At 37.4% G+C, this 25,725-nt stretch overlaps 1 protein-coding gene across 13 annotated transcripts in view; it reads right to left on the bottom strand.

The window, feature by feature from the left end:
* Positions 1-25,725, bottom strand: part of CARMIL1 (capping protein regulator and myosin 1 linker 1) — a 349,638-nt gene that overhangs the window by 86,683 nt on the left and 237,230 nt on the right. For all 13 annotated transcript variants that reach the window (XM_054557000.2, XM_054557001.2, XM_054557007.2 and 10 more), the window contains 7 exon segments: positions 22,424-22,505; positions 21,557-21,656; positions 21,401-21,455; positions 16,292-16,464; positions 14,717-14,785; positions 11,818-11,911; positions 2,937-3,035 (listed from right to left, as the gene is read on the bottom strand). In XM_054557000.2, the coding sequence (XP_054412975.2) occupies positions 2,937-3,035; positions 11,818-11,911; positions 14,717-14,785; positions 16,292-16,464; positions 21,401-21,455; positions 21,557-21,656; positions 22,424-22,505 (672 nt within the window).

Genomic DNA, 25,725 nt, shown 5'->3' with positions numbered 1-25,725 from the left:
TCTACTAAAGATACAAAAATTAGTTGGGTGTGGTGATGGGCACCTATAATTCCAGCTACTCGGGAAGCTGAGGCAGAAGAATTGCTTGAACCCGGGAGGCAGAGGTTGCAGTGAGCCGAGATTGCGCCACTGCACTCCAGCCTGGGCGACAGAGTGAGAAGTCTTCATTATTGTAGCTCATAAAGGAACACAAGACAAAGTTTCAATGTAACTTTCATTGCTTTTCATGTTAAACACTAAAATCTGTTAATAGTAAACCATAAAATACTAGGCTAGTAGTATTAGTTCCTTGCAGGAAAAGAAATTAGATTTTTAAGGGACTGGTAAGGTCAAAATAATGGCTTTCTTTCTCAAATGTCCTGCTACTTCACTAGTATAACTTTTCTTCTCAACACATATTGGTTTACTTTTTCTTGCTTAAATAATGCATATTTACTGTAAAACATTCAAACCATACTGAGAAGAGAATAAAATACACCTTTCATACCACCTAAAATAACCATCATTAATATCGTGATGAACACCCTTTTACACGTCTCTATGCCTATCCATATAGTCACTCATATTTTACCTAATTGGAATATTATGCATGACATTTTTATTATGGACATCTTTCTTTCATTCTAAGAAGCAGCAACAAAAAATTAAGTAACATTTGTAACAAGGTAAGAAAATAATGCAAAGCATTCAACATGGTCTAAAATGACAAAAATTTCCCTACTAGTCAATCCTTTTCAATTTGCAGAGAAAAATTCTTTTGAAAGCCTCTGCCTCTTTAATTCCTCTGGTGGCTTCCATTTTAAATTTAAATAGGATACTTATTTTTATGTTTTTGATTTATGAATTATAGAAAATAGCAGTTGATTCCATGAAATAAAAACTAAACATTTATTTAGCATACTTACAATACCATTCAACTTTCTCCCTCTTAAACTTCTAATTTTAGTTTGTTTCATTACCTTTACATTATTGCGATTTTCAACATTTACAATCTGTTACGTAGCAATAATTAAGCTTGCCATTCTTGTCTGATATTAAAATTTTAAACCCTCTAAAATGTAGCTATAAAGTTGTGATTATGCCTGCCCCAGAGAAAGACATGCCAATCCCACGTCCCTTAACCCTGCAGCTCAAAGTAGATTTTCCCAAAGCAGTGATTTTTAAAAACTTTCTCTCAGCTTGTATAACTTCTACGATTTCATCTCTGCTATCATGTCCTATTTATACCTCATATTGCATACTTTTCTGTTTGAGAATTTATTCAAGTAACTTTTTTCATAAGGAATATGAAGGGAATAGAATTTCTCAGTTCATGTCTGAAAACGGTTAGGTATAGAATTTTTGATCCAAAATAAATCCGCTTCCAAACGAGGAAGACATTACCTCGTTTATGTCTACTAATTGGGATTGATGCTAAGAATTGATTCTAGTTCCCTTGTAAGATAGCCCATTTACTCTTTCTGGAACTCGTTTTTTGTTTTTTTTTTTTTTTTGAGTCAGAGTCTCGCGCAATCTTGGCTCACTGCAACCTCTACCTTCCAGGTTCAAGCGACTCTCCTGCCTCTGCCTCCCAAGTAGCTGGGATTACAGGTCTGTGCCACTACACCTGGCTACTTTTTCTTTTGTATGTTTAGTAGAGACAGGGTTTCACCACCTTGGCCAGCCTGGTCTGAAACTCCTGTGATCCACCTGTCTCGACCTTCCAAGCATTGAGATTGCAGGGGTGAGCCACAGCATCTGGCCTGGAACTCTTTTCTTTCTGGAACTCTTTAAGATTTTTTTTTCTGTATTCTAGGTGTTCTGAGATTCCACCAAGATATATTTAGGTGTGGGTCCTTTTGCCCACTCATTCTGATCAATTCTAGTGGGTTATATCAACCCCGAGACTCATATGAAATGGTTTTCTATTCTTTCCTGTCCTCTAATATCTCTCATTTTTATAATAATTTTGAAGCTCCATTAGAAGGCTGTTGATTATTCCAAGTCAATTCACCATTTCACTTACTTTGCTTTCATATTTTTCATCTGTCTTTTTTTATTATAAGCTATAAAGCTTTGCTCTACTTTTTCTTCCAGAGGACCAGCTTAGTTTGTGTCCATCAGTTTATTTAATTCTGTACTAGAGTATCATAATTTTAATTGTTAAGCATTGTTTCTTATTCTCTGACTACTCCTGTTCATAGCAGCCTATTCTTATTTTATGGACATATCATTCTCTGCAGTCCCAATGAACTTACAATGACAATTTTTTTTAAAGCTCTCTGCTGTACTCTGCATTATCTGAGCTCAATTCCTTTGTTCATCTTGCTCTTTGACACATCAATTGTTTTCCTCAAATATCTTGTGATTTTTGGTTTTGGCTAATTTTTGGAAAAGAAATACTTCACATTTTTTTATTATTATTATAATTCCGTTTCCTTGGTAAAGCTGGGTAGAGAGAAGAGGAATGCAGTATAAGAGAAAAACACCTCAGTTTCTCTTCAGAATGTGTTAATTAATATTCATCAAACTCTTCTTCAAAAGAATCTCGGAATTTTTTTAATGAACCTGACATTGTGAACATAAAATCTGGGAATCTGTATTCTACCCATGGAAGTGTGAAGGAATAAAGAGAAAGGGACAGAATATCTCCACAGTAGCAAATTTGATCACTTTCAGATTTTATTATCTATTATAATCAAAAGTTCCTAATATTTGTATAGAAACCTATCTTACTGGCAATTGTTAATGGATAATTAAAAGTGCATATTTAGCATTAGAATTAGCCTACCTTTTCCTCCTTCAGTATCTTCCCTCAAACTCTACTTAGATTTGTTGTCATTTTCAAAAACTAGTTCTTATTGACCCATTGGAAATGATTCAAATGCTAGAAGTCCTTTGCTCTCAGAGGGTCGGTTAAGAATAGAAGGAGAAGTCACAGGCACTGGCTCGCTTACCTGCTGGGTGGTGCTGGTGACAATACCCTGCTGCAGGCGGTAGGCCTGCTCTTGAAGGTATTTTCTAGTCTCGTGATTTCGTAGCAGGTAGTTTTCTATCTGGAAATAAAGCACAGGCATCCCTCAAGAATACATTTCAACCCAGCAGAGAATAAAGTGTAAGTGAAACAGTCAGTTGCTAAACTTAAAAACCAAAGCGCTAATACACACATCCTGCCAGTGCTTTGACCCCACAAAACACACGGGATGGAGAAACTGGCTTTCTTTGTAAGTACTGGTGTTTTTAGTTAGAGATTCAACTTGCAGGTAATTGGAGTAATTTTTGTGTAACTCAGTAGTTGAAAAAGACAAGCAAGCTTTTAATTGCCTGCAAGGTGAGAGACCCCACTTCGTGACTTTCCATCACTTTCAGCACACAATCTCAATCCTTCTCTCACATGAATTTTTAACTACCCAACAGTTCAGAAGTTAAATAAATATCCCCAAGGAATAAGGGTGGTGCTCTCTGAATCTCTTATAGCCTTATTCCAGCTGTAGAATGTATCAGCACTTAGAAAATTCTTTATTTTTACGTAAAGAGAGAAAGAATTGCTACAAAATTTGAAGGATATAGGCTGGTACAACTCAAAGATATATACTAATTTCATTAACCCATCAAATTTTCATATTTTCTCAAAAACAGGACTGAGTTATTAAAATTATAGCAAATAAAACATAGATTTCTGTATTTTTATACATAGATTATCTACTATGAAGAATTCAAAGGTACAAATGATAACTAGATTAAAATAAGCATTCAAGAAGAACAATATGCAATAAATACATATTTAACATAAATGCAAGGTTAACTATTTAAGAATGATGGATATCTATAAAGATGTTTTTAAAGGAATAATCTGAGGTTGGTAAATTTTGTCATCTATTTTTAAAAATTTGTTCGTTTTGTTTGTTTTTAATAACATCACTTAACCATTTGGCTTTTAATTTGTCACAGCAGTTCCCTGGTTAAGAACTAACTAATAACTGTGAAGCGCTAAGTATTTTTACATTTTAATTTTCATTTTCCATATGCTAAAATGCCTACTACTTAATATCAATTAGAAACTATTAAAATACAGACTACAATTACGATCATCCCTTGAAAATATAAAGCAGAACAAAATGTACCTTTACATTAAACATAAATGAAGAAATTACAAAAATGAAAAGATACCTGAAACATTATTAAAGTGACACATTAATGCCTTGACAGTATATTACATTACTTTCTCTTGCTGCTTCCCAAGAAATCATCTCTTTCCAAGGTGACATGACTATCAATGCAAAATATTTTGCTGAAAAGATTCTTGCCTGAAATATATGGCAGGCACACACCACCACCCAGCTTCCGGTCCTTTTGCTTTATTAATTCTTATACATTTGGCCTCACTGCAGCACTGGCTGTGGCTGGGTCCAAGAGAAGTTTGCTTTTTCAGAAGGCTCATCTCACACACAGGCAGTGCATCCAAGGCTGGCTCATGCCTTGCAGACATTTCCCCAGATGCACCAGTGGTGCTTTACAGACTTAAGTGCCAGGAAGAAATTTTTTAAAAAGTAATACTCTAAAGCCTGCTTCTAAAAACCAGTTCAAAAGGAAGAAACAGTAACAATTTTCAAGTGACTTTAACATCAGGCCTGTATACACCACCACCAAAATTATTTGCATCTTAGATTAATAGGGTAAACTTTGCTTGCATGTACCATTTCAGACTAAGGACAGAAAACCCACCTCCTGAAGGACCAAAGGGGTCACTGTCATGTTTACTGGGCTCCCCTGGACAGCTGAGAGCAAGCTGGGAAATAACCTAGAGCTAGTTAGACATCTCTGGTCTCACTGCTGAAAACAGCACCAGCAGAAGAAGCAAAAACGAAACAAAAAAATCTGTATTTTAGTAAAGGAATCTTGTGTGTGTTTTTTAAGATTGAGTATTGAATCACAGTATTTTTTTCTTCAGTAGAGTAAAAGGAAATAGTCATATTTTTTCCAGAAGACAAAAATCTACCTGTTAAAATAAAAACTTGAAAATATAAGAACACAGCAAGTTTTACAAGAAAAACCAATAGGCTGGGTGTGGTGGCTCATGCTTCAATCCCAACACTTTGGGAGGCTGAGGCAGGAGGATCACTTGAGCCCAGGAGTTTGAGACCAGCATGGGCAACATAGCAAGACCTCATCTCTACAAAAAATTAAAAAATTAGCCAGGCATTATGGCTCACTCCTGTAGTTCTAGCTACTCGGGAGGCTGAAGTGGGAGGATCACTTGAGCTCAGGAATTTGAGGCTATAGTGATCCATGACTGCGCCACTGTACTCTGGCCTGGGCAACAGAGTGAGACCTTGTCTCAGAAAAAAAAAAGAACAGAAGAGAAGGAGAGGAGAGGAAAAGGAGATGAGAGGCGAAGGAGGGGAGAAGAACAGGAGAATGAGAGAGAAGGAGAGGGGAGAGGAGAGAAAAGAAACCAATAAATATAAGCTTTAAAGTCACCTATTTTTTATTAACAAAGCACACATTTTACAGTTAACATATCTGCATATTTTGTCCAGAATGTCCATTTTCTTTTTTCTTTTTTTTTTGAGACGGAGTCTCGCTCTGTCGCCCAGGCTGGAGTGCAGTGGCACAATCTCGGCTCACTGCAAGCTCCACCTCCCGGGCTCACGCCATTCTCCCGCCTCAGCCTCCCGAGTAGCTGGGACTACAGGTGCCCACCACCACGCCTGGCTAATTTTTTTTTTTTTTTTTTTTTTTTTTGTATTTTTAGTAGAGACGGGGTTTCACCATTCACAGGATAGTCTTGATCTCCTGACCTTGTGATCCGCCCGCCTCAGCCTCCCAAAGTGCTGGGATTACAGGTGTTAGCCACGGCGCCCGGCCCTGAATGTCCATTTTCTTTTTCTTTTTTTTTTTTTTTCTAAGATGGAGTCTCGCTCTATCGCCCAGGCTGGAGTGCAGTGGCGCCATCTCGGCTCACTGCAAGCTCCACCTCCCGGGTTCACACCATTCTCCTGCCTCAGCCTCCCGAGTAGCTGGGACTACAGGCGCCTGCCACCACGCCCGGCTAATTTTTTGTATTTGTAGTAGAGATGGGGTTTCACCGTGTTAGCCAGGATGGTCTCATCTCCTGACCTCGTGATCCGCCCACCTGGGACTCCCAAGTGCTGGGATTACAGGCGTGAGCCACCGCGCCCGGCCTGAATGTCCATTTTCTATACCTATTTTCAATTTTCTGACCTGTCAATTATGTCTTAATATACTAGGATTCATATCTACCATGTTTGTAACTGTTTTCTATTTATTACATTTGTCCTTTGTTTCTTTTATCTTCCCTTTTTGCTACTGTCTGTGGTTTTAATTAAGCATTTTGTATGGTTACATTTCTCTTCTCTCCTAGTTTATCAATTATACTCCTTTTAAAAAAGTTTTTAGTGTTCGTCTTAGTGTTTGCAATATGCATTTATAAATAATCCAAGTCTACTTTCAAATAACGCTATATTGATTCATGAGTAGTGTAGGTGCCTTATAACAGAATATTGTAAATTCCTTTTCCATCCTTTATACCACATTCACCCAGTACATTGTTATTATTACTCTGAAAAAATAGTCATCTATTATATCAATTCATAATAAGAAAAATATAATGTTACCTTATTTTATTCCCTCTGATGCTCTTCTTTTCTTTATGCAGATCCAATTTCTAATCTATATCATTTTCCTTTTCCCTGAAGAACTTTTAACATTTCTTGCAAGACAGATCTACTGGTGATATATTCCCTCAGTTTTTGTTTATCCTAGAAAGTCTTTATTTCTCCATTACTTTTGAAGGATAATTTTCCTAGATATAGAATTCTAGGCTGCTAGGGGTTTTTTGCATCAACACTTTAAATATTTCACTCCACTCTCTTCTTTCTTACATGGTTTCTGACAAAAAGAGTGACGTAATTCTTATCCTGGTTTCTTAATGCACAGGTATTTTTTTAGTCTATGTTCTCTAAATATTTTCTCTTTGTTGTTGGTTATCCACATTTTGAATTTGCTATGCCTATGTGTGCTTTTTTTGGTATTTATCCTGCTTGGTGGTCTCTGAGCTTTCTGGATTTGTGGTTTAGTGTCTGTTGTGAATTTCAGAAAATTATCAGCCATTATTACTTCAGATGTTTCTTCTGTTCCTTTCTCTCTACTTTCCTTCTGGTATTCCCATTAGTTCCAAGTTTCATCTTCTATAATTATTCCACAGTGCTGGGATAGTCTGTTCTTTTGTTTTTGCAATTCAGTTTGGGAAGTTTCTATTGAAGAATCTTAGAGCTCAATGATTCTTCCCTCAGCCATGTCCAGTCTACCAATAACCTCATCAAAGGCATTCTTCATTTCTGTTACAGGTTTTTTACCTGTAGTATTTCCTTTTAATTTTTTTTCTTAAGAGCTTTTATCTCCTGCTAACATTACCCATCTGTTCTTGCATGTTGTCTGCTTTTTCCACTAGAGCCCTTAACAAGTTAATCATGGTTATTTTAAAGGCTCTGATAATTCCAAAACTGGTATCATAGATAAGTCTCGTTCTGATGCTTTTCTCTCGTTCACACTGTGTTTGTTGCTTTTTAACATGCTTAGTAATTTTTGGCTGAAAGCTGAAAATGACATACCTGGTAATACAAACTGAGGTAATCAGCCTTTTAGTGTGAGGTTTTATATATTAACTGGCTAAGAGCTGGGATCTGTTTAGTATTTGTTGTAGCTGTATATGCCAGAGGCTTTGATTTCCTCTAGTGTCCTTGCTTTTGTATCCCGTTATTTTGGGGTTTCCTTAGAAACTCTTTCTTAATTACAATCTGTGTCTTGCAGTTTGCTCAGTTGTAATCCACTGTTATTTTACTTGACGTGGTGATAAGGTGTTAGAAAGGGGAAGTATTTTATAATCTTATGATTAGTTTTTGTTTGTTTGTTTTTAAGCAATCCTGGTCCCTGGGCTATGGCCTTTGGAAATATTTCTTATCCTTTTTAACCCTATCCCTTATGTGAGACAGAAAGGCTAGAGAGGGTGGGTTGTTTAATTATCTTTCCCCTGTTCAGGTAAGGTCCTACTAAAGTAGTTTCTCTGGCTGGTAGACCTTTGTTATTTAGAAGATAATGCTCTGAGTATATTTCAAAATGGTTATTTTCCCCTTCCCCCTGCCAGAAAAAAAAAGGAAATTTTTCTCCAATCTTTACTGCGATAGCCTGTTGGGACTCATGGAAGTAAAACCCATTAAAGGGTGGGGGTTCCCCAAAACTGGACCCCTAGGAGTTTTTAGCTCTTAAGCTAGTCTATGCTAAGTCTCTGGCAATTCATCACTTACTGTTTAAGTGGTCCTATAAGTTATTATTCTACTAGCTTCTGCTCCTGGCAAGCTGATCTTGGCTATGATTCACTGTAATTCTCTGTACCTCTCTTCCCAGTCCCCAGTTTTCAGGGTGATAGTTTTCCTTGTGGCTTAAGGTCTTTGACAGATCTAAGAAAAGTCATTGATTTTGTGTTTGTTCAGATTTTTTTGTTGTTGTGAGGATGGGAGTGATAACTTCCAAGCTCTTGAGTGTTCAAATCTGAAACCAGAAACCTGGTTTCTCTAGAATATGTCTTTTATTCAAAGCTGATTAGTATCCTATTGGAAATTATAAAGATATCTAATATTTTTATGTAGCTTTTCACAAACTCCTTTTCACATATACTGTTTCACTGGATCCTCATGATCACCTTAGGCAAATTAATCTTCCTACTTTTTGTTTTCCATATCTGTAATACTAGAACCTACTGTATCATTTATTTTAAGGATTACATGTATTAATTTATGTAAAACATTTAAAATAGTGCCAGACACCCAGTAAGAATTACATATTGTCAGCTAAACATAGTTATTACATAGCTTTATTGTTCCTAGCTACACAGTTGAAGAAAATAAAGTTCAGAAAAATTGAGTAACTTACTGAAGGTTATGGGTCGAGTTTAATTTTAAGTCAGATATTCTAAATTCAAATCTTGATTTCTTTTGCCATACCACAGCTTTTTCCTCTCTCATCTCCAATCATATTGTCTTCTATTCAACATATGCCTAAAAAGTATTCAAGCGACCAGGCATGGTGACTCACACCTATAATCCCGACACTTTGGGAAGCCAAGGAGGAGGATTGCTTCAGTGCGGGAGTTTGAGACCAGCTTGGGCAACATAGTGAAACCTCATCTCTATAAAAAATTTTAAAAATTAGTTGGGCACAGTGGCATATGCTCATTGTCTTGGTTGAGATGGGAGGATCACTTGAGCACAGGTGGTTGAGGCTGCAGTGAGCCATGACTGCACCACTGCACTCCAGCTTGGACAACAGAGTGAGACCCTGTCAACCAATCAATCAATCAACAAAGTATCCAATCTTACACACCAGGCACTGTGCTAGCTGTGAGAATAAGCAAGATGAAAAAATACATAAGCTCTGCCATCAAATAACTCATAGACCATTAGGAGACTAAAACATGGAGCCAGGTAACTTAAATCAATGTTGTAAGGCCAATGACAGAGAGGAGCACAGGAAATCCTAAGACCACGCACCTAGAGAAGGAAAGGGCCTCTGAGAGGTCTTCCTGGATGAGCTGACACTTGATTTCAATCTTAACAGACCTGCATGGTAGTCAGGAAAGAAAAAGGATGTCTGGAATAGAGCAGGGATTCCCAAACTTTACAAACACCAGGAAAGCTTGTGAAAACACAAATGCTAAGTCCTACCCCAGTATCTGAGGCTTAATAATTTGCATTTTTAATGAGTTCCTTGAGACAGGTCAAAACAAAAGAGTTGGCCAAAGATGAAGTGGGAAGTGTACAGGAGGCAGATCCTGGACAGAATTTCCTGCTGTGTTAAGGAGACCCAGCTTTACTTATCCTGAAAGCCACTAGGAAGGGATAGAGTGAAGATTTTAGTCTGCTCAGATTTACCATGAAACAGGATGGCTATTTTTTATTGCAACATGTAAAACTGACAAGAGGAGGCAAATGTGGCAATAATCCTGGTAAGAAATGATGAGACTTGAAGGAAGGTATCCATACTGGGAACAGAGGGAAGGAAAGCTAATGAAGGGATTTATGCTACATGATGGTAGACTTACTGATTGATTAGCTAAGGAAGAGGAAAGTCAACTTTGGAAGACTAGACGGAAGGTGGTAACACTGTGATCTGAGCAACTCCTTCATCAACTAAGATGGACCCTAAGGTTAAGGAAACAAAGTTACCTATGTGGTAAGGGTTCAGGGCCAGCTGGCAAGGCAAATTTTTAAATCCCTACAGCTCTAAACTCCCTAACAACAGGAGCTATCAGATCCCTTCTACTCTGATTTACAACCCAGACCACTATGACTCTGACTGGACAGAGCGCCAGTCTTACATTCTTTTTTTTTTGAGATGGAGTCTCACTCTGTCACCCAGGCTGGAGTGCAGTGGCGTGATCTCTGCTCACTGCAAGCTCCGCCTCCCAGGTTCACGCCATTCTCCTGCCTCAGCGTCCCGAGTAGCTGGGACTACAGGTGCCCGCCACCATGATTGGCTAATTTTTTGTATTTTTAGTAGAGATGGGGTTTCACCGTGTTAGGCAGGATGGTCTCGATCTCCTGACCTCGTGATCCGCCCGCCTCAGCCTCGCAAAGTGCTGGGATTACAGGTGTGAGCCACCACACCTAGCAACATTGTTTTTTGATAAGTAACTGCAGACCTTAAACCAGTTTCAGCCAGTGTACAGAGGCTGCTCACAAACTGTCTTTGTGTACTATAGTTCTAACATAAAGAACCCAATTCACCCTCATTTTAATGCTAAAACCTCACCCCAAAGTGAATATGAGATGTATGTTACATATGTTTACCCATTGCACATGCGCTCTGCTCCCCTCATAAATATGTATCACTTCCCCCCAAGCCTGCTGATTATGTACAACTCGACTGTATGACCCAGGCCTTGTGAGGCATAAAACCCAACCTACCCTTCCCTTCTTTGAAGAGAGGAACACATTCAGCACACACCAGAGACTGTCTCTTCCCAGTTTGCAAACCAATATCATTAATGAAGCTCTCCTTTCTAAAATTTAGCCATCTTGGTGGTCTTTTGGATGACATCACCAAGGAGAAAGAATAAAGGGGGAGGAAAAGTTCAAAGATTCCTCAAATAATACCACAGTGTGAGTGAAGTAGGCTTCTTCAGATGGGAAATATTTAAGCACATCTAAAATGCAGAGAAAGGTGGCCATAGAAAGAGAAGGATGAAGATATGGAAGAGCAAGGGAATGATTCAGAGGTTTCCAGCACAGGGCAGAATAAGGGGGTCAAATGCACCAGGGAATGGCTGGGCTTTGAAGTGGAAGGTACCTCTGAGTTTGCCAGTACAGAGGCAGGAGTGGGTGTAGATTTACATACATTTATAGATGACGATGGTAAAGTGAGAGCTCAGGAATACTCTAAATTTCTTGATGAAAAAAGAAGAGAGGGACCCATCTGTTGAGGATGAAGAGGAGGGAAGCTGTGCAAACTGATATTCAGTTCCACACATTTCTCCAACAGCCAATCAGGAAGTTAACTATAGTTATGCTCTGGCATGTTGATGTTGTAAGAATGTTATTTTATTCCACTTAAATTGCATGACAAGCTTTAGTGTTCCTTAGTTTACTCCACCCCCAGTCATGCATTACCCCAGTTGTGGTCATAAGAACATAAGACAATGTGAAAAACTAAAATAAAAAAAAAACTTCATAAAATAACAAAGTATTGTTTATAAGTTCAGGAACATAACCACAATTCAAATGTGAATTTCTTGTAATTAAGCTACTGATTCTTTAATACCTTTTGCAGAGCATCTTCTGTTTTTTCAGGGTTTGTTTTTAGGGCTTGAGAAGCATCATACATAGGAATTGGCATAAATCTTAAAGTGTAGTTCCTAGAAAAAGGAGAAAATAATATACTTATTTAAAAATAACTTCCTATTACCTTAATTCAGCACTCTTTTTTTTTAATCCAAAAGGATAGCTGCAAGAGTAGCTTAGAAAATTCCAAACCACCAGACCATTTAGGCCCCTAGATTGCAGATTATCCTTTGTAATAACCACATGTGCAAATACCACAGGCAACCACATTAATTCACACTACCTACAAAACTGACACAACTTTGAGGAATGCAGTTTTGTTGTTTTGTTTTTAGTTTTAGATTCCATCAAGGACAGAATTTTCACACTGGGATTGAAAAGATGAACTGAGGGAAAGCCTGGGGAAAGTCCAGCATCAACCTGCTACATGGGTTTTAGTAACCAATAGATCTGACTGTACCTGGGTCCCCACAGTGATTATGTGTGACAACCAGCCCCAAACTGGTAGAGGAAAAAACAGAAATCAAAACAAAACATTTGCTTGCAAAATAAGCCATTAGCATCCACAAAATAGTCTATTAAGTTTCTGGGCTCCATTAAATGAAGATGTCCAATATACATGGGATTGTCTTTTTTAAAGCTGCTGGGAAAGGGTCTGCTGCCTGGCTAAACACTCTGATCTCTGCAGGTCCTTTCAGCTTGAGTTCAAGAGCTGATGTCCACCAGGTTCTAGAAACCAAATGAAGCAACTGTTGATTGCTGTATATTATCCCATTGCTACTGGCAGGCCTATTAAACACAAACATGCAGGAGTGAGCCATTTTTGTGTGAGGAAAACACACAGAACTCTGAATCTGGTCCTGGCCTTTGATCCTGACCCTGCTGCAAACTGCTATGTGCTCAGATGACCATTAACACCTGCTCACCTACCACAAATGCCAGTATTAGAGATGACTTCTGTCCTCCACCCCAAAATGCATCTGTCCATTTCTACAACATGGTGCTCAGGAAGAGCTCAATTTCACCTTGGGCTACTTGGTGGCAACTGGGACATGAAAATTGCATAGTAGCTGCCTTGTTTTAGGACTCTAAACTATCAGCAGCACTCAGTGTGCTTCTCAGGCATATTTAGATGACATCTACTAAAAGAATAAATTAGCAGCTAACTCCTAAAATAAGGTACTACTAAAGAATAAATAATAAAGAAAACCATCAACTTAATAGTAGCAGTCTAGATGGGCTAATGGAAAAAAATATTCACCCAGTCCAACTTATAGAGTAGCTTCAAGTAAAATAATCAAAGAGAAAGCTGTAATTTCTACGGCTTTAATTTTTATCTTAGCTTTGTTTTAGCAAAATTGTTTTTGTTTGCCTTCAGAAAATCCAGCCAAATGAAACTAAGAGACGATATGTCTTTTTTACGGCCTTGACAATTTTTCTTTCCCTCATCCAATTTTTATCATGTTACAGACCAGCATAGTTTATTTAAACCAAATGTGATTTTGAAGCATTGGCATCTTGGAGCAGAGCATACATAATCGACTGTGATCAAGGGAGTCCGATAGTCAATCTGGAAATGTTGAGTATTGGTTGTGCATGCTCCTGCTTCTTCCAAACACCAGCCTGGGCTGGCAGTCTACAACAATATCAGGGTGGCAACTGTGCTGTTAGCATCCAGATGCAGCTCAGTGTAAATAAATGTCTCCATTTGGGGTTTTGTGGTGCAACGGGAGTAACCATAGGTGGGTCTGTAATCATGCAGTGGCCATGCTAAACTGATGGTCTAAGCTGCCTTACCCCTATTTAGCGATGCCCTGGGGTCAGTACAGAAAAGGGGCTGAGAGATGGGTCTGTGATTTTGTAATGGCAGTAACTTTGAACTCCTGGCTGAAGTAGAGCCACAGGATTTAGAAATGGAAGGGGCTTAGAGATCATTTATCCTAATCCTCTCACTTCATGAAAAAAGAATTAATCAGAGAGGTAAAATGCCTTGATCAAGATCACAGGCTTGTGGGTGACAGAACTGAAGACTGAATGAAGGACTCCGGATTCCCAGTCTAGGGTTGTACCACAACACCATGTCAGGCATGAGAGGCCCTCCTGGGAGGCCTCACATATACAAGGAATCTGGAAAAACACAAAATAATGAGCATTTCCTCCCCTTTCCCAGGGAAATGGCTTCTATGCTATCCGCCCCTTATTTTTCACCCATATTTTATGGCCTCTCATTTTTAATGCTATAAGTCTGTTTCGTTCACTTATGCCTTTATAATACAGTATGAGGATTGAAAAGCCCAGAAAGAATCACATTCCTAGTATTACTTTCAACTATGTCTAGTATTATTTTCTCATTTAGTTTACTGGGAAAGTAAATTCAACAACAAATAATAATTGCAGGCTTTAGTTACTGAAGTAATGAAGAAAGTCTTTCATAGTAATGAGACAACTTAGCCCTGGGCTTACCATTTATCAATTTCACCTTTATTTTCTGGACCTCAGCTTTCTTCTCACCAGTGAATTCAAAGGTGTCACAATAGGCAAAAGAACGAGACCCAGTGTAGATTGTGAAACCACAAAGGGGAAAGGAAACAAGGCAAGTGTCACACAGCCCCTTTCCCGTGATCTCATTTAATTCTCATGACAGTGTGGTGTTTTTGGCAGAACAGGCATCTGTGCCCTCATTTCATACATAAGGAAACTCCCACCAGGAGAAATTCAATGTCTTCCAAGATCCCACAGTTGGTTAGCTGTAGACTAAATTCAGACCCAGATCTTCTGATCCCCAATAAACAGTTGATTCTATTACCCCACAGATAACACATATACCATTGGTTTTTGTTTTTTTATTTTCCTAGAAAGAAATCCTAATTCAAACTTACTTTTCCATAGCAACAGCTATATCCTGAAAGCCTTGTGCAGTGATGTTGTTCTTGTCCCATATTACAGTCCTGTTTGAAAACCAAATCACATAAATGATCAGACACTTAGAGAAAATGATTCTCACATTGAATATAAACCTCTTATAGACAGCACTGTCTAGATATTTCAGTATAGCTGCATTATGTGAGCAAAGAATGATGTTCATCTTCATTTCTAACAAAACAAGGATAAGCATTTCCCCCAATATTATATTCGTAACACATTTACCATGCAAGTAGTATGGAAAAACTGTACTTAAAAGCAACAGCACATATATTAACTTACTATTATGTTATCTAACCTTCACTAGACAGAAAACTCTAAATTCTGATATTTCTCTGATATTCTCCCAATCATATTCTCATATTTATGCCTGAGGTGGAAGCTATTTACAAAAGATGCTAACCAGTTCCATGCCCAATATAAAGAATTTCAGCTACTGAGATTTTTCCCCCCACACAGTAAAACACTAGTGTTTCTAAAACACTAGAGAGAATCTGTCATAGTTCCTTGTGTTTTCATTATTTCCCTGACATGGCTTAATTAGTAATCCTAGGAACTTCCTCACTCTGCTGGCAAAATATCAGTTACTATAAACTGGAGATTGTTTGCTTTTTAAACACAAAATCTATTTGGGGAGAAAAATATTACTTTACCTTCAGAATGTGTATACTTCAGAGGTATTTAGGATTTGTCAGTTCACCCTGACACATAAAATAGCTTTTATTTGTCTGGATGATCCCAGCCTCACAACTTTCACTGCCTTCGCTTCCTAATCTCGATGACCTGCTTTACACACATACTGACCTTCAAAGAAATTGCTGCAGATTTTGGCTTTTGGCTTCAGTTTAGACAGAAATCTCAGACTTTTATGCCAGCGAATAGAAAAACATCATGAAAGAGCCCTTGAGGAGCAATGTGAATTAATTCTTCATTCACCAGACTGCTGACCTAGGTAGCAACTCCAATCTCTCTGAATGATGGATGGCAACAAGGTGACAGTAGAGCTGGTCCTTGAGAAAAGCCATGCTTAGGAAACATGGAATAAAACTGCTAAAGGGAACAGCTAGCACCCAGTGTGAGCCTGGTTTTGAAGCAGCAGACCTCTTGTGCCCCTTGTTTTTAAGTCTTTATATATGCAGGCATGAGCAAGGGGGTTAAGACCTTGGGCTCACAGCGAAGTATGGGCTCTGCTCACTTAGTGTTGCCTACAAAACCCTCCTAGCTTCTCACTGCCTTTACCCACACATTGGTCAGCTATCAACACTGATGTGAAATGGGAAACTGTGGCAGTTCTCAGTCAGGTTCTACCTTACGACAGAACTATAAGACAACAGACCGAAGGAATCACTACGTCTAAATTTGGGAACACCCTCCTCATTATTCTGACAGAAGTCTTGACACTGTCACCTCTTCTCCTCAAGATGGCCTCATGGGAAGCCCAGGTTCCCTTGGGCCCAGCAGCTCTGCAATGCTTGCTGTTCAGAATGTGCTCCAAGCCTTCTTCATGAGCAGGGAAGGCGGGATCTGCCTACCTGAGCTTAGTGTTGATCTGCAGTGCTTTGGCCAGCATCTTCGCTCCCATGTCCCCCATTCCGTTGCCACTAATGTCCACTTTGGTCAGGGAGGTGTTGCTTCCCAGGGCATTGATGATGATGGTGACCTCAGTCTTGAGTTTCGAATCAGCCAGGGACAAGGACTGCAGAGGCTGTGGAGCAAATGGCACGCGGCACTCAGCAGTCTCATCAAAGCAGCACCCACTCTCCACGATGCATTTCGTGGAGAATGAGAGGGGATGGACCCACTGCACGTGTCTGATTTTAGAACTACTACCTAAAAGACACTCATGGATAGAAACTGAAGGTTCTGGCACAAAATGGACCGCTGGAGTCAAAGATGGAGAACTTGTGTTTTAATGCTGAATACCTACCACTTCTCTTTTAAGGGAAGCCAGGTAAAGACATGTAGGCTGACAAATGCCAGTGTGAAGCAGAGATAGGATGAAATAAATAAAAACATAAAATAAAAATTTCTCAGCTTTAATATGATCACCCTTTATACCCATTTTATTTTTATACAAGGTGAAATGACACCTTAAAATAGTAATAGAGGACAAATACAAGATAAAAGCCAGCCAGGATTAATAAATAATAGCTGACAATTATTGAACAATTACTATGTTTAACCACCATTTAAGCTTTTTATGCGTATTAATTCACTTAATCTTCCCACTAACCCACTGCTTAGATGCTACTGTTATCCCCATTTCCCAAACCAACAAACAGAAAAGTTAGGTGACTCAACCAAGGTTACATTGTTAGAAAGCACCTGAACTAGGATTCAAACCCAGATGTACTGGTTCCAGATTTCATGCTCCTAACCTTATACCACATCTCCCTACTAGCTTATCGCAGACCTTTTTGATCATCACCCTTTAATTTTATCTGTTTTTTTTTTTGAGACAGGGTCTCGCTTTGTGCAGAATGCACAGGCTGGAGTGCAGTGGTACTATCACCACTGCACTGCAGCCTTGACCTCTTGGGCTCAAGCCATCCTCCCACCTCAGCCTCCCAAGTAACTGGAACTACAGGTGCATGCCACCACATTTGACTCATTTTAAAATATTTTTTGTAGAGACAGGGTCTCACTATGTTGCCAAGGCTGGTCTCGAACTCCCAGGCTCAAGTGATCCTCTCACCTTGGTTTCCTAAAATGCTGGAATTACAGGCATGAGCCACCACACTCGGCCTTAACTTTATCTGTTAAGTTTCAATCAGAAGATACATCTACAATTCTTTTTTTAAGTCAAACTTGTGTGGCTTTTTTTTTTTTTTTTTTTTTTTTTGAGGCAAGGTGTCGCTCTGTCCCCCAAAGCTGGAGTGCTGCAGTGGCATAATCTCGGCTCACTGCAACCTCCGCCTCCCAGGTTCAAGTGATTCTCCTGCCTCAGTCTCCCGAGTAGCTGGGATTACAGGCACCCACTACCATGCCTGGCTAATTTTTGTATTTTTAGTAGAGACAGGGTTTCACCATGTTGGCCAGGCTGGTCTCAAACTCCTGACTTCAAGTGATCCACCAGCCTCAGTCTCCCAAAGTGCTAGGATTACAGGCGTGAACCACCGTGCCAGGCCTTGTGTGACCTTTTTATTTGACCATAAGCTGTATGGTGAATCCAAACCAGTCCACTCATTGTCCATCCATTTAAACCAGATATTGAAAGCACTCAGCCTAAAGGCAGGTTTTGTTTGTCTTGCATGGTATCTGACCAAATTAATAATAGTAACAATAAATTAATAGAGCTTCCTACTTACACCCAGCTCACTTTACTAGTTTATGTTGCCTTCCTAGCCCTGTGGGCATTTGAGTTTGCATTCCTTGATTTAAGCCATAACTTATTAAAGTGGGGTAAGAATTCCAGGTTAACCAGGTTGAACCAATGTAGCTCCAAATGTCAGAATTCAGACATCCCTGGGAGATGTGGATGTCTCCTGGGTTGCGTGGGGTCCTCTATATTGTCCTAGCCACACTAAACAAATTATATGGTTATTGCATAAGCAGTCCCAACACTACAGGAAGTACTGATAGAAGCAGCTTCTGGGGTAATCTATGACCAAGTTCCGCAACGCCTGGGGGATTGGAGCTCTCAAGGTGTGTCTGGGTGGTCTACATGACAGCCCCCACACACAGTCTGGGGTTTGTCTGTGTCTACTCAAACACTTAACATTGACTTCCAAAGCAACATCTGTGAGAGGTTCATCTACCAAAGGGCCACAGGAGACAGAATGAGGGTGTTGATGGTTTCAAGACTCAGATATCAACAAAGCATCATTATGCATTTGGTTGGTACCAAGAGACAATAAGCATATTATTGTCCTTATCATCCAAATTTACCATGGCTTTCAAAGTTAATACATTTATGGTAAAATCAAAAGGTAATGTTGTATTAATCAGAATCAAATTTATAAAAGTTAAATGGCCTGGTAAGTGCTAAGGCAATTAAAACCTGGGCCAAAAAGTCTGCATACATTTAGACTCAAGTGGGTTTAGCTTGGTTTCTTCAGTTTTCTTAACATCCTACATACAGGTAAGCGGAAATGACAACTAAAAACGCTTCAGGCTCAGGAAACTTACTGTTTTAAAGAAAAACAAACACAATATGCTTTAATAAAAAGATGTAATTACATCTTTCATCATTTCAATAATCTTGATTCAATTACTACGAAAATGATATATTATAGCTTCTTCCTAATACTGGAAAACTGCCAACTCTCCGAGCTATCAAGTATCAATTCCAGGACTATATTCAAATTCTAATACACCCCAGTTAATACTTAAAAATAATAGGCAGAGTCATTAATGCGAACAGAACAACCCGAATTGCATGCATATTTATAAGGTCATCCCTTCTTGATTTATTGTACTTCTGTGTAACATTACTATTTGAAATCTTACTATTTCTTTTTCATAGCTGAACATGCTTAATCCGAGAATCTGTCTCCTGGCTACAGGCACCCCCAGGAGAAACACATTCTGTTCTACTGGTTACAAAATGGGTTCGTATGTAATACTTCAGAACAAAACTCCCTGTCATCTTGGCCCCTCTATGTTACTGTCCCATGACTCTGGGTGCAGCGGACTGAAAACCACTGTCTATAGCTGAAGGTGACACTGGAACCCACCAGCATGTAGGTTTTTCAACTGAACATAATGTATAATACTGGGTGAATAAGGTATTCCATAGGCTGGTCAAAGAACAAGCTCTACAAACACCAGGTCAGAATGTAAAAAGTAAAGAGATTATTTTTTAATATGTAAAACTTGTTAATAAATAAAACAAAAAATGATCCCAATTGTACCAGGTATTGGTAAAAATTTTTATCATCACAAGACTCATCTCCTAATCATTTCAAATTCTTTTGCATATTACCGATTTAAAAGTAGAAAAAAACAGAATTGCTTTCTGAAAAAGCCATCTACTTTTCAATGGCAGGAACATAAAAAGCTTTTCATTGTACAGTATTATGAGTGACACTCTATTCAAACTTGTGACTTGACAGAATTCATATTTATATAGCAAACTTTATCATCTGCAAATATGGTTTTAGATATATTTTAACTATCATCTTTAAGTAACAGACTTCCAGAATTATAGATACAGTTTGAAGAACCTCACATAATGAGCAAAACATAAAATTTATGTACTTTTCATAAAAATATAAATTTTCCTAAAGTATGTGTAAAGGAAAAAACATTTTGGGGTGAATATTAAGTATAATTATGTAATATTAGCTTCCCTAATCTGTTAAAACTGGGCCAATACTGGAAAATCAGAAACTCAAACAAGGCAGAGTGATGCAAAGTCAAATTAAATATGTAAAGCAAACAGCATAAACTCTGAGAAGTCTAAATTACATTCTAATTATACGCCTAATTTCAATAACCCAGCATAAGAGCAACAAAATATGGGGTTTATTAGCAAATGAGGGTAAGGAGAAGTGCTGAATTCATTAAATAATAATGAGATTCATTTTCTAGCCCACAGATTGAAAATTACATCCACAGTGAAGAGGAAAGAGAACAGAATTTTCTCCTGCCCACCAGCTCAGAGCCCCGCCAAAGAAGTGGGGGCAACAGCAAGTGAGGAAGTGTCCAGTGTCCGTCCCTCCTGGCCTCTTAGCTTTCACAGAAAAGTCAGCTTACAGCTGTAATAGAATTTGCTATTCCCTGGTATGAATTCAGAAGGGAAAATGATACTTTTTCAAAATGTGACATACTTCACGTGATTAATGTAAAAATCATCCTCATGACCTACAAAAGTAGCTATTACAAAACATGAATAATATGACTCTTCATAGTAGGAATACAAATTGATCTGAGTTTTAGGAACTGGAAAAGCTGAGTCTGGTGACCAAATAGGACTTTGAGAGGAAAGGGACAAAATCTTAGAGAGCATCATGATGTAAAGTATAAGGTGTAACACACCAGCTCTAAATTAAATGGATTCATGGTAGAGTGCTTCTTATTTTGTCCATAAAATAACTTTTCTTTCTCCTAATCCATTTTAAAGGGCAGCAAAATAAGATATTATTTGAAATTAAACTTCTTTACCCTGAACTAAATTTTGGTTCGCTGCCCCTTTTGAGTAACGAAAGGGGATTAAAAATACAGAGTGCTACTAGACTTCAAGAAGCAATTAAAGATGGAAGAAAACTTCCTTGGTCTCCTATAATTCCACATAATTATTAGATGAAATTCAAATTAGCAATATGATATTTCTCAGCATTATATAAGATCATAAAGTCAACTAGATTGTAAAAATTCATGCCTGAAGATTAGTTTATTAGCTAAAGTTAGGGAGTAGTAAGGCTAATTAAAAGATAGGCTCAGGAGTCAATTTATACTTCTTTTTATCTATTAATGACAATCTTCCTTTAATTGACAGTGAGTTGAATGAAGTAAAAAAGTAAGTTTTTAAATACATTCTACAACTCTACTAAAGCGTATTTATTCCATTTTTAAAAAGTAATGGAAAATGTACACGTTGATAAAACTATCTGAAAGCATTTCAGCATTAATCCAGTAGAAATAGTAAGAATGGCAACAAACAGAAGATTTTAGTAAAAAATGTTTAACACAATACTCACTGATTCTTCATCTTGAATCATCTGTACTAAGTTGTCCAATACAGGTGTCAGATTTCTAAAGAGATTTTAGAGATGTGGACAGTGGAATCAAATCAAAAGCTTTCAGGAGGCTGGTTATTTTCATCATTGTCATATAAAAAAATTCAAAACTCTTACTTGGATTTCATATTATTAAAATTTTTGCCTAACGCCAGGTGTTGTATTGATCTGTTTTTACTGAGCCACACTATTAAGGTAGATAGGTCAGATTCTAAACCTGGAAAGAATCAGAGTAAGTAGAGCATCAAAACACATGTGTATAAATTAATTTTCAGCTGGAACACAATTAAGCAAAGGTGACATGTAGTTGGATGACTTCCTTTACCTTCCTGAGGGGCCTGGGATTCTAATCTTTTATTTTCAAAGGCACTCTTTGCTCTCTTTTCATGTCCTATTATTTCACAGGGATAAACTCATTCTCTACAAAGACTTATCTAAATCTCTTATACAATCAGTGGCTAAACCAAGTCAGCAGGAAATGGGAATGACTAAAGGCAGAAAGTTTCATCTCTCCCCACCACTCTGTAAGAGAAGATTCCAACAAACTGTTCACTGTGAGGTAAGTGGAGTTAAAGTTGTCTATGCAAATTTCACAGGTTCATACTAACATGATACTACAATCAGCAGAAATGAAGCTAATGAAATAAGCTTCTGAATAAATAAACAAGAGTACAATGCTATTATCAGCAAGAATGCAAAAAGTTGGTCTCAGACCTTTTTCAATGTACTGGTGATATTTTTATAACTGAGTTGTTTTACTGCATAGACTTTGCATAGTTGGCCACAGAATCAACTTAGTAAGACTCTGGCACAGATTTATTCTACAAATATACTTCATTGTTAAATTTAAAAGCCCTATTAGTCAAGAAATAAAATAATATTTTTATTAAGGTATTGTCTGGATTTGGGTAGAAGATTATTTTCCCCTTATTAACTTGCTTCAAAAAATATTTCAGTTTCATTTCTTTTCAATAGCTGACTTACCATTGTCAGAGATGTCTAAGCTGGTGATGTTGTGTATTTCAGCAATGCAACCTTCTAATACTTGAGCACCTCCTGATCTCAGCTAGAGAAACACAAACCAAACATAAAGTAAAGTCTTCACTCTATTGGAGATGTAATCAAAAAATCAAAAATAGGAGAGATAGTCAGTCTTAAAATAAACTTAGTACCAAAGAAAAAGTAAAAGCTTATCAACTCCAAAGAAGCTATAATCAGTGGGTAAAGATCCTATCACCAGCCATTGCTGCTGTTTCCTATGCCACGTGATCCCACATTAAATCCTAAAAACATTAGAAAAAAAAAAGAGAAACAAGATGACCATCACCCACACCACTATAGTAGCAAAGCAGTGCATTATCAACCCAGAAGAATTTCTTCATTTCTGACTTTTGGAAATTTAATAAATTCATTTTATACATGAGAAAGTTACTGTTTTATTTGACTGTTACTGATTCCAAGGTGTAAACTCTCCACCCAACCAAAGGAGACAATGAAGACTTACTTTGACTGTCAAGCATTTTAGGAAGGACCCATCCCTACCTGTTCTAAGACATGAGTGTGAGTTCTCACTAATAAGGCAGATATTAGCTAACTAAAGATGACTGCAAAATGATTTGTACAAATGCTTTGAGCCATGGAGGGAAAAATGTTAAATTAATATAAAATATTATTATGATGATTGTTTCAGAGCAAAACTAAGTGCAAATGATTATTCTCACCTCATTTGCAATTTTATTTAAAAGAGAAAGACAACCGGAAAAGCCCAATACAGTACTTTTCATCTTTTCCTATGAAACCAAAGCACATTTTACAGCAGTCATAATATCTCTGTATTTTCCATTCAGCAAATATTTGTTGAGTTCCTATTCTGTGTAAGGCATTGTGAAGGATGCAAAGTTTCCTAAGCTGTGGCCCTTTTGCTCTGTAAACTTACTATCTAATGAGGAAAAACCAACTATCATTTTTTGGAAACCTACTATGAACCAAGGAACACGGCAAGTCCTTTACTCATGTAGGAAAATTAAAATTTATAAAAATTTTGACAACAAATTTACAGCACAAGGTGCTATTTTCCACGTGTCTAGGTTTTGATGTAAGAATTAGAAGAATCCTCATTTCCCTATTTTGGATGCGATACCAGGAGAATTTCAATTGGGATATTCACATTCAGCCATTCCTACTTTTTTGAGACAGCATCTCACTGTGTTGCTCAGGCTGGTCTTGAACTCCTGGGTTCAAACGATCCTCCCACCTCAGCCTCCCAAGTAGCTGGAATTACAGGCATGTGCCACCGCATCTCACCATTTCTACTTTTTAAGGTGACAGATTGCTCTAAGGTGAGCTCTGAAGCAGAGTATTACAGAGAGGCAGACCTCTCCAAGGGACTGGTCTACATACTTCAGGGAAACCAAAACCAACTTCACAGCTGAAGGGCTTCTAACCTGTGTGTGAAGCTATTGTCAGGACTGACTGCCAGGCCCATTTCACTACACCTGCTTGTTTTCTCACGAGCTCTCCAGCTTACCTAAATGCCCCATCGAGCCTATCTCATCATGACACCTGTACCTCTTCCCCAGCACCTTGCTACTCAAAATTTGAGATGAATAAGTACAGAAATTGAGTGTAAAAATTTTTAGAAACCTTAGTAGTAAAAATTTTAGGTCTGTTGTATCTAATCATAAAAATTGGGGGCTTGCATATCTTATGTCTTTCTAAATCTTTCTTGTATTTTATTCGTATTATATTTTATAAATGTATTGGTTTATGATAGATTGGAAATTTAAAAAACATAAAAATAGTTTATTTACTACAGATATTTACTACTTGAAGAAGCAAATGTGTACATACACTATGTCAAAGCAAAAGCAAGAACTCACTTAAGCAAACACTTCTCAAAAAACAATTTGATTTTTAGAGCAAGAAAAAAGTATACTTTTGAGAAGATAAATGTAAATGCGTTAAGTCTTTACAATTTCATATTTGCTGATAGTGATTTACTTGTTGAGAAATAAAATTTCTGTCAGAAAATTTCTATGTTCTATCATTGTAAAGTACAGTAAAAATATTCCATTTATAGAAATAGAAAACATAGGTAACATTTAAATGTTTAACTTTGTTCATACATACTCCTTACTGATATTTGTAGTATATACACATAAAACATACTTTCCAATGCTTAAAAAATAATCAAATGTATCAATATATTCTAATTGATTCATAAAGTACTTACACAATGGCCAAGCTAATGAAAGCCCAAGGAGAAAAAACAGAAACCATTATCAGCAGTATGCAGAACAAGAATAAAGAAGCTAAAGTCTCTATCAATACAAAATGTAAAAAAGCAAAGAGTCAGAAAAAATACTTCTAACTAAAATTTGCTCCCAAAACAAAAATTAAGATAAGAAAATAACTAAGCTTTAGTTACCAAGAACATTCAAGTCACAGGTTATTAAATGTCTAAAATTCCCCAAAAGCTAAAGCTTTCCCAAAACAGTAAAAGCTTTTTCATTACTGTAAATGAAAATCCTTTTAAATGAATTTGCATAATTAGAGGCTGTCTGCATGTGTGCATGTAAAACTGGTTTTTAAATTACCCTTATTTGGATCCCACACATTAGCATTATTTAAAAGAAAGCAAGATCAAAGAGAAGTAAATGTGACTAAAATGTTGAACATTTTTTGAACTGTTAAAAATAAAATCATATTTCTTTCAAGAGAGTAGTATTCTTTCACTCAAGGAAGGTGGAACATTTCTGATCTTACTCATCATTCTAAGGAAAAAGTTATATCAAACACTCAAATATCCATAATGGGGATAAGGACAGCAAGGAAAATTAAAATCAAGAAGGAAGTTTTAATAATTTACTTTCCTTCCTTAATACCATTTGTCATTTAAAAAGATATGGCAAAAATATAAAATGACCCCCAAATTATCTACTATTCTTTCATGGGGTTCCAATAGTAATTTTTTTTTAATTAATTTTTATCCTGGGAAATTTTCATACATAAAACTAAATGGTGTAGGTTTCTCCAAGGACAGAAAAAATGATTAGACAACATCCAGTTCATAATGTCCACTTTCTTTTTTTTTTTTTTTTTTTTTTTTTTTTTTTTTTTTATGTATTCCAATTTTCTTTATTATAAATTAGACACATGTGTTACAGATAAGCTGAAGAACAGGTTCAAGATCATGGAGTTAATTAATGGAAAGATAATTAGAAAGAATTATTTGCATTATGACTCCTGGTCCAGTGCTATTTCTACCCAGTTAGACGTATAGATTT

The sequence above is a fragment of the Pongo abelii genome, chromosome 5 (assembly GCF_028885655.2).
Source record: "Pongo abelii isolate AG06213 chromosome 5, NHGRI_mPonAbe1-v2.0_pri, whole genome shotgun sequence".
Lineage (NCBI taxonomy): Eukaryota > Metazoa > Chordata > Mammalia > Primates > Hominidae > Pongo > Pongo abelii.
Note: the sequence above shows the minus strand (reverse complement) of the source record. Positions and strands in the feature narration are given on the sequence as shown.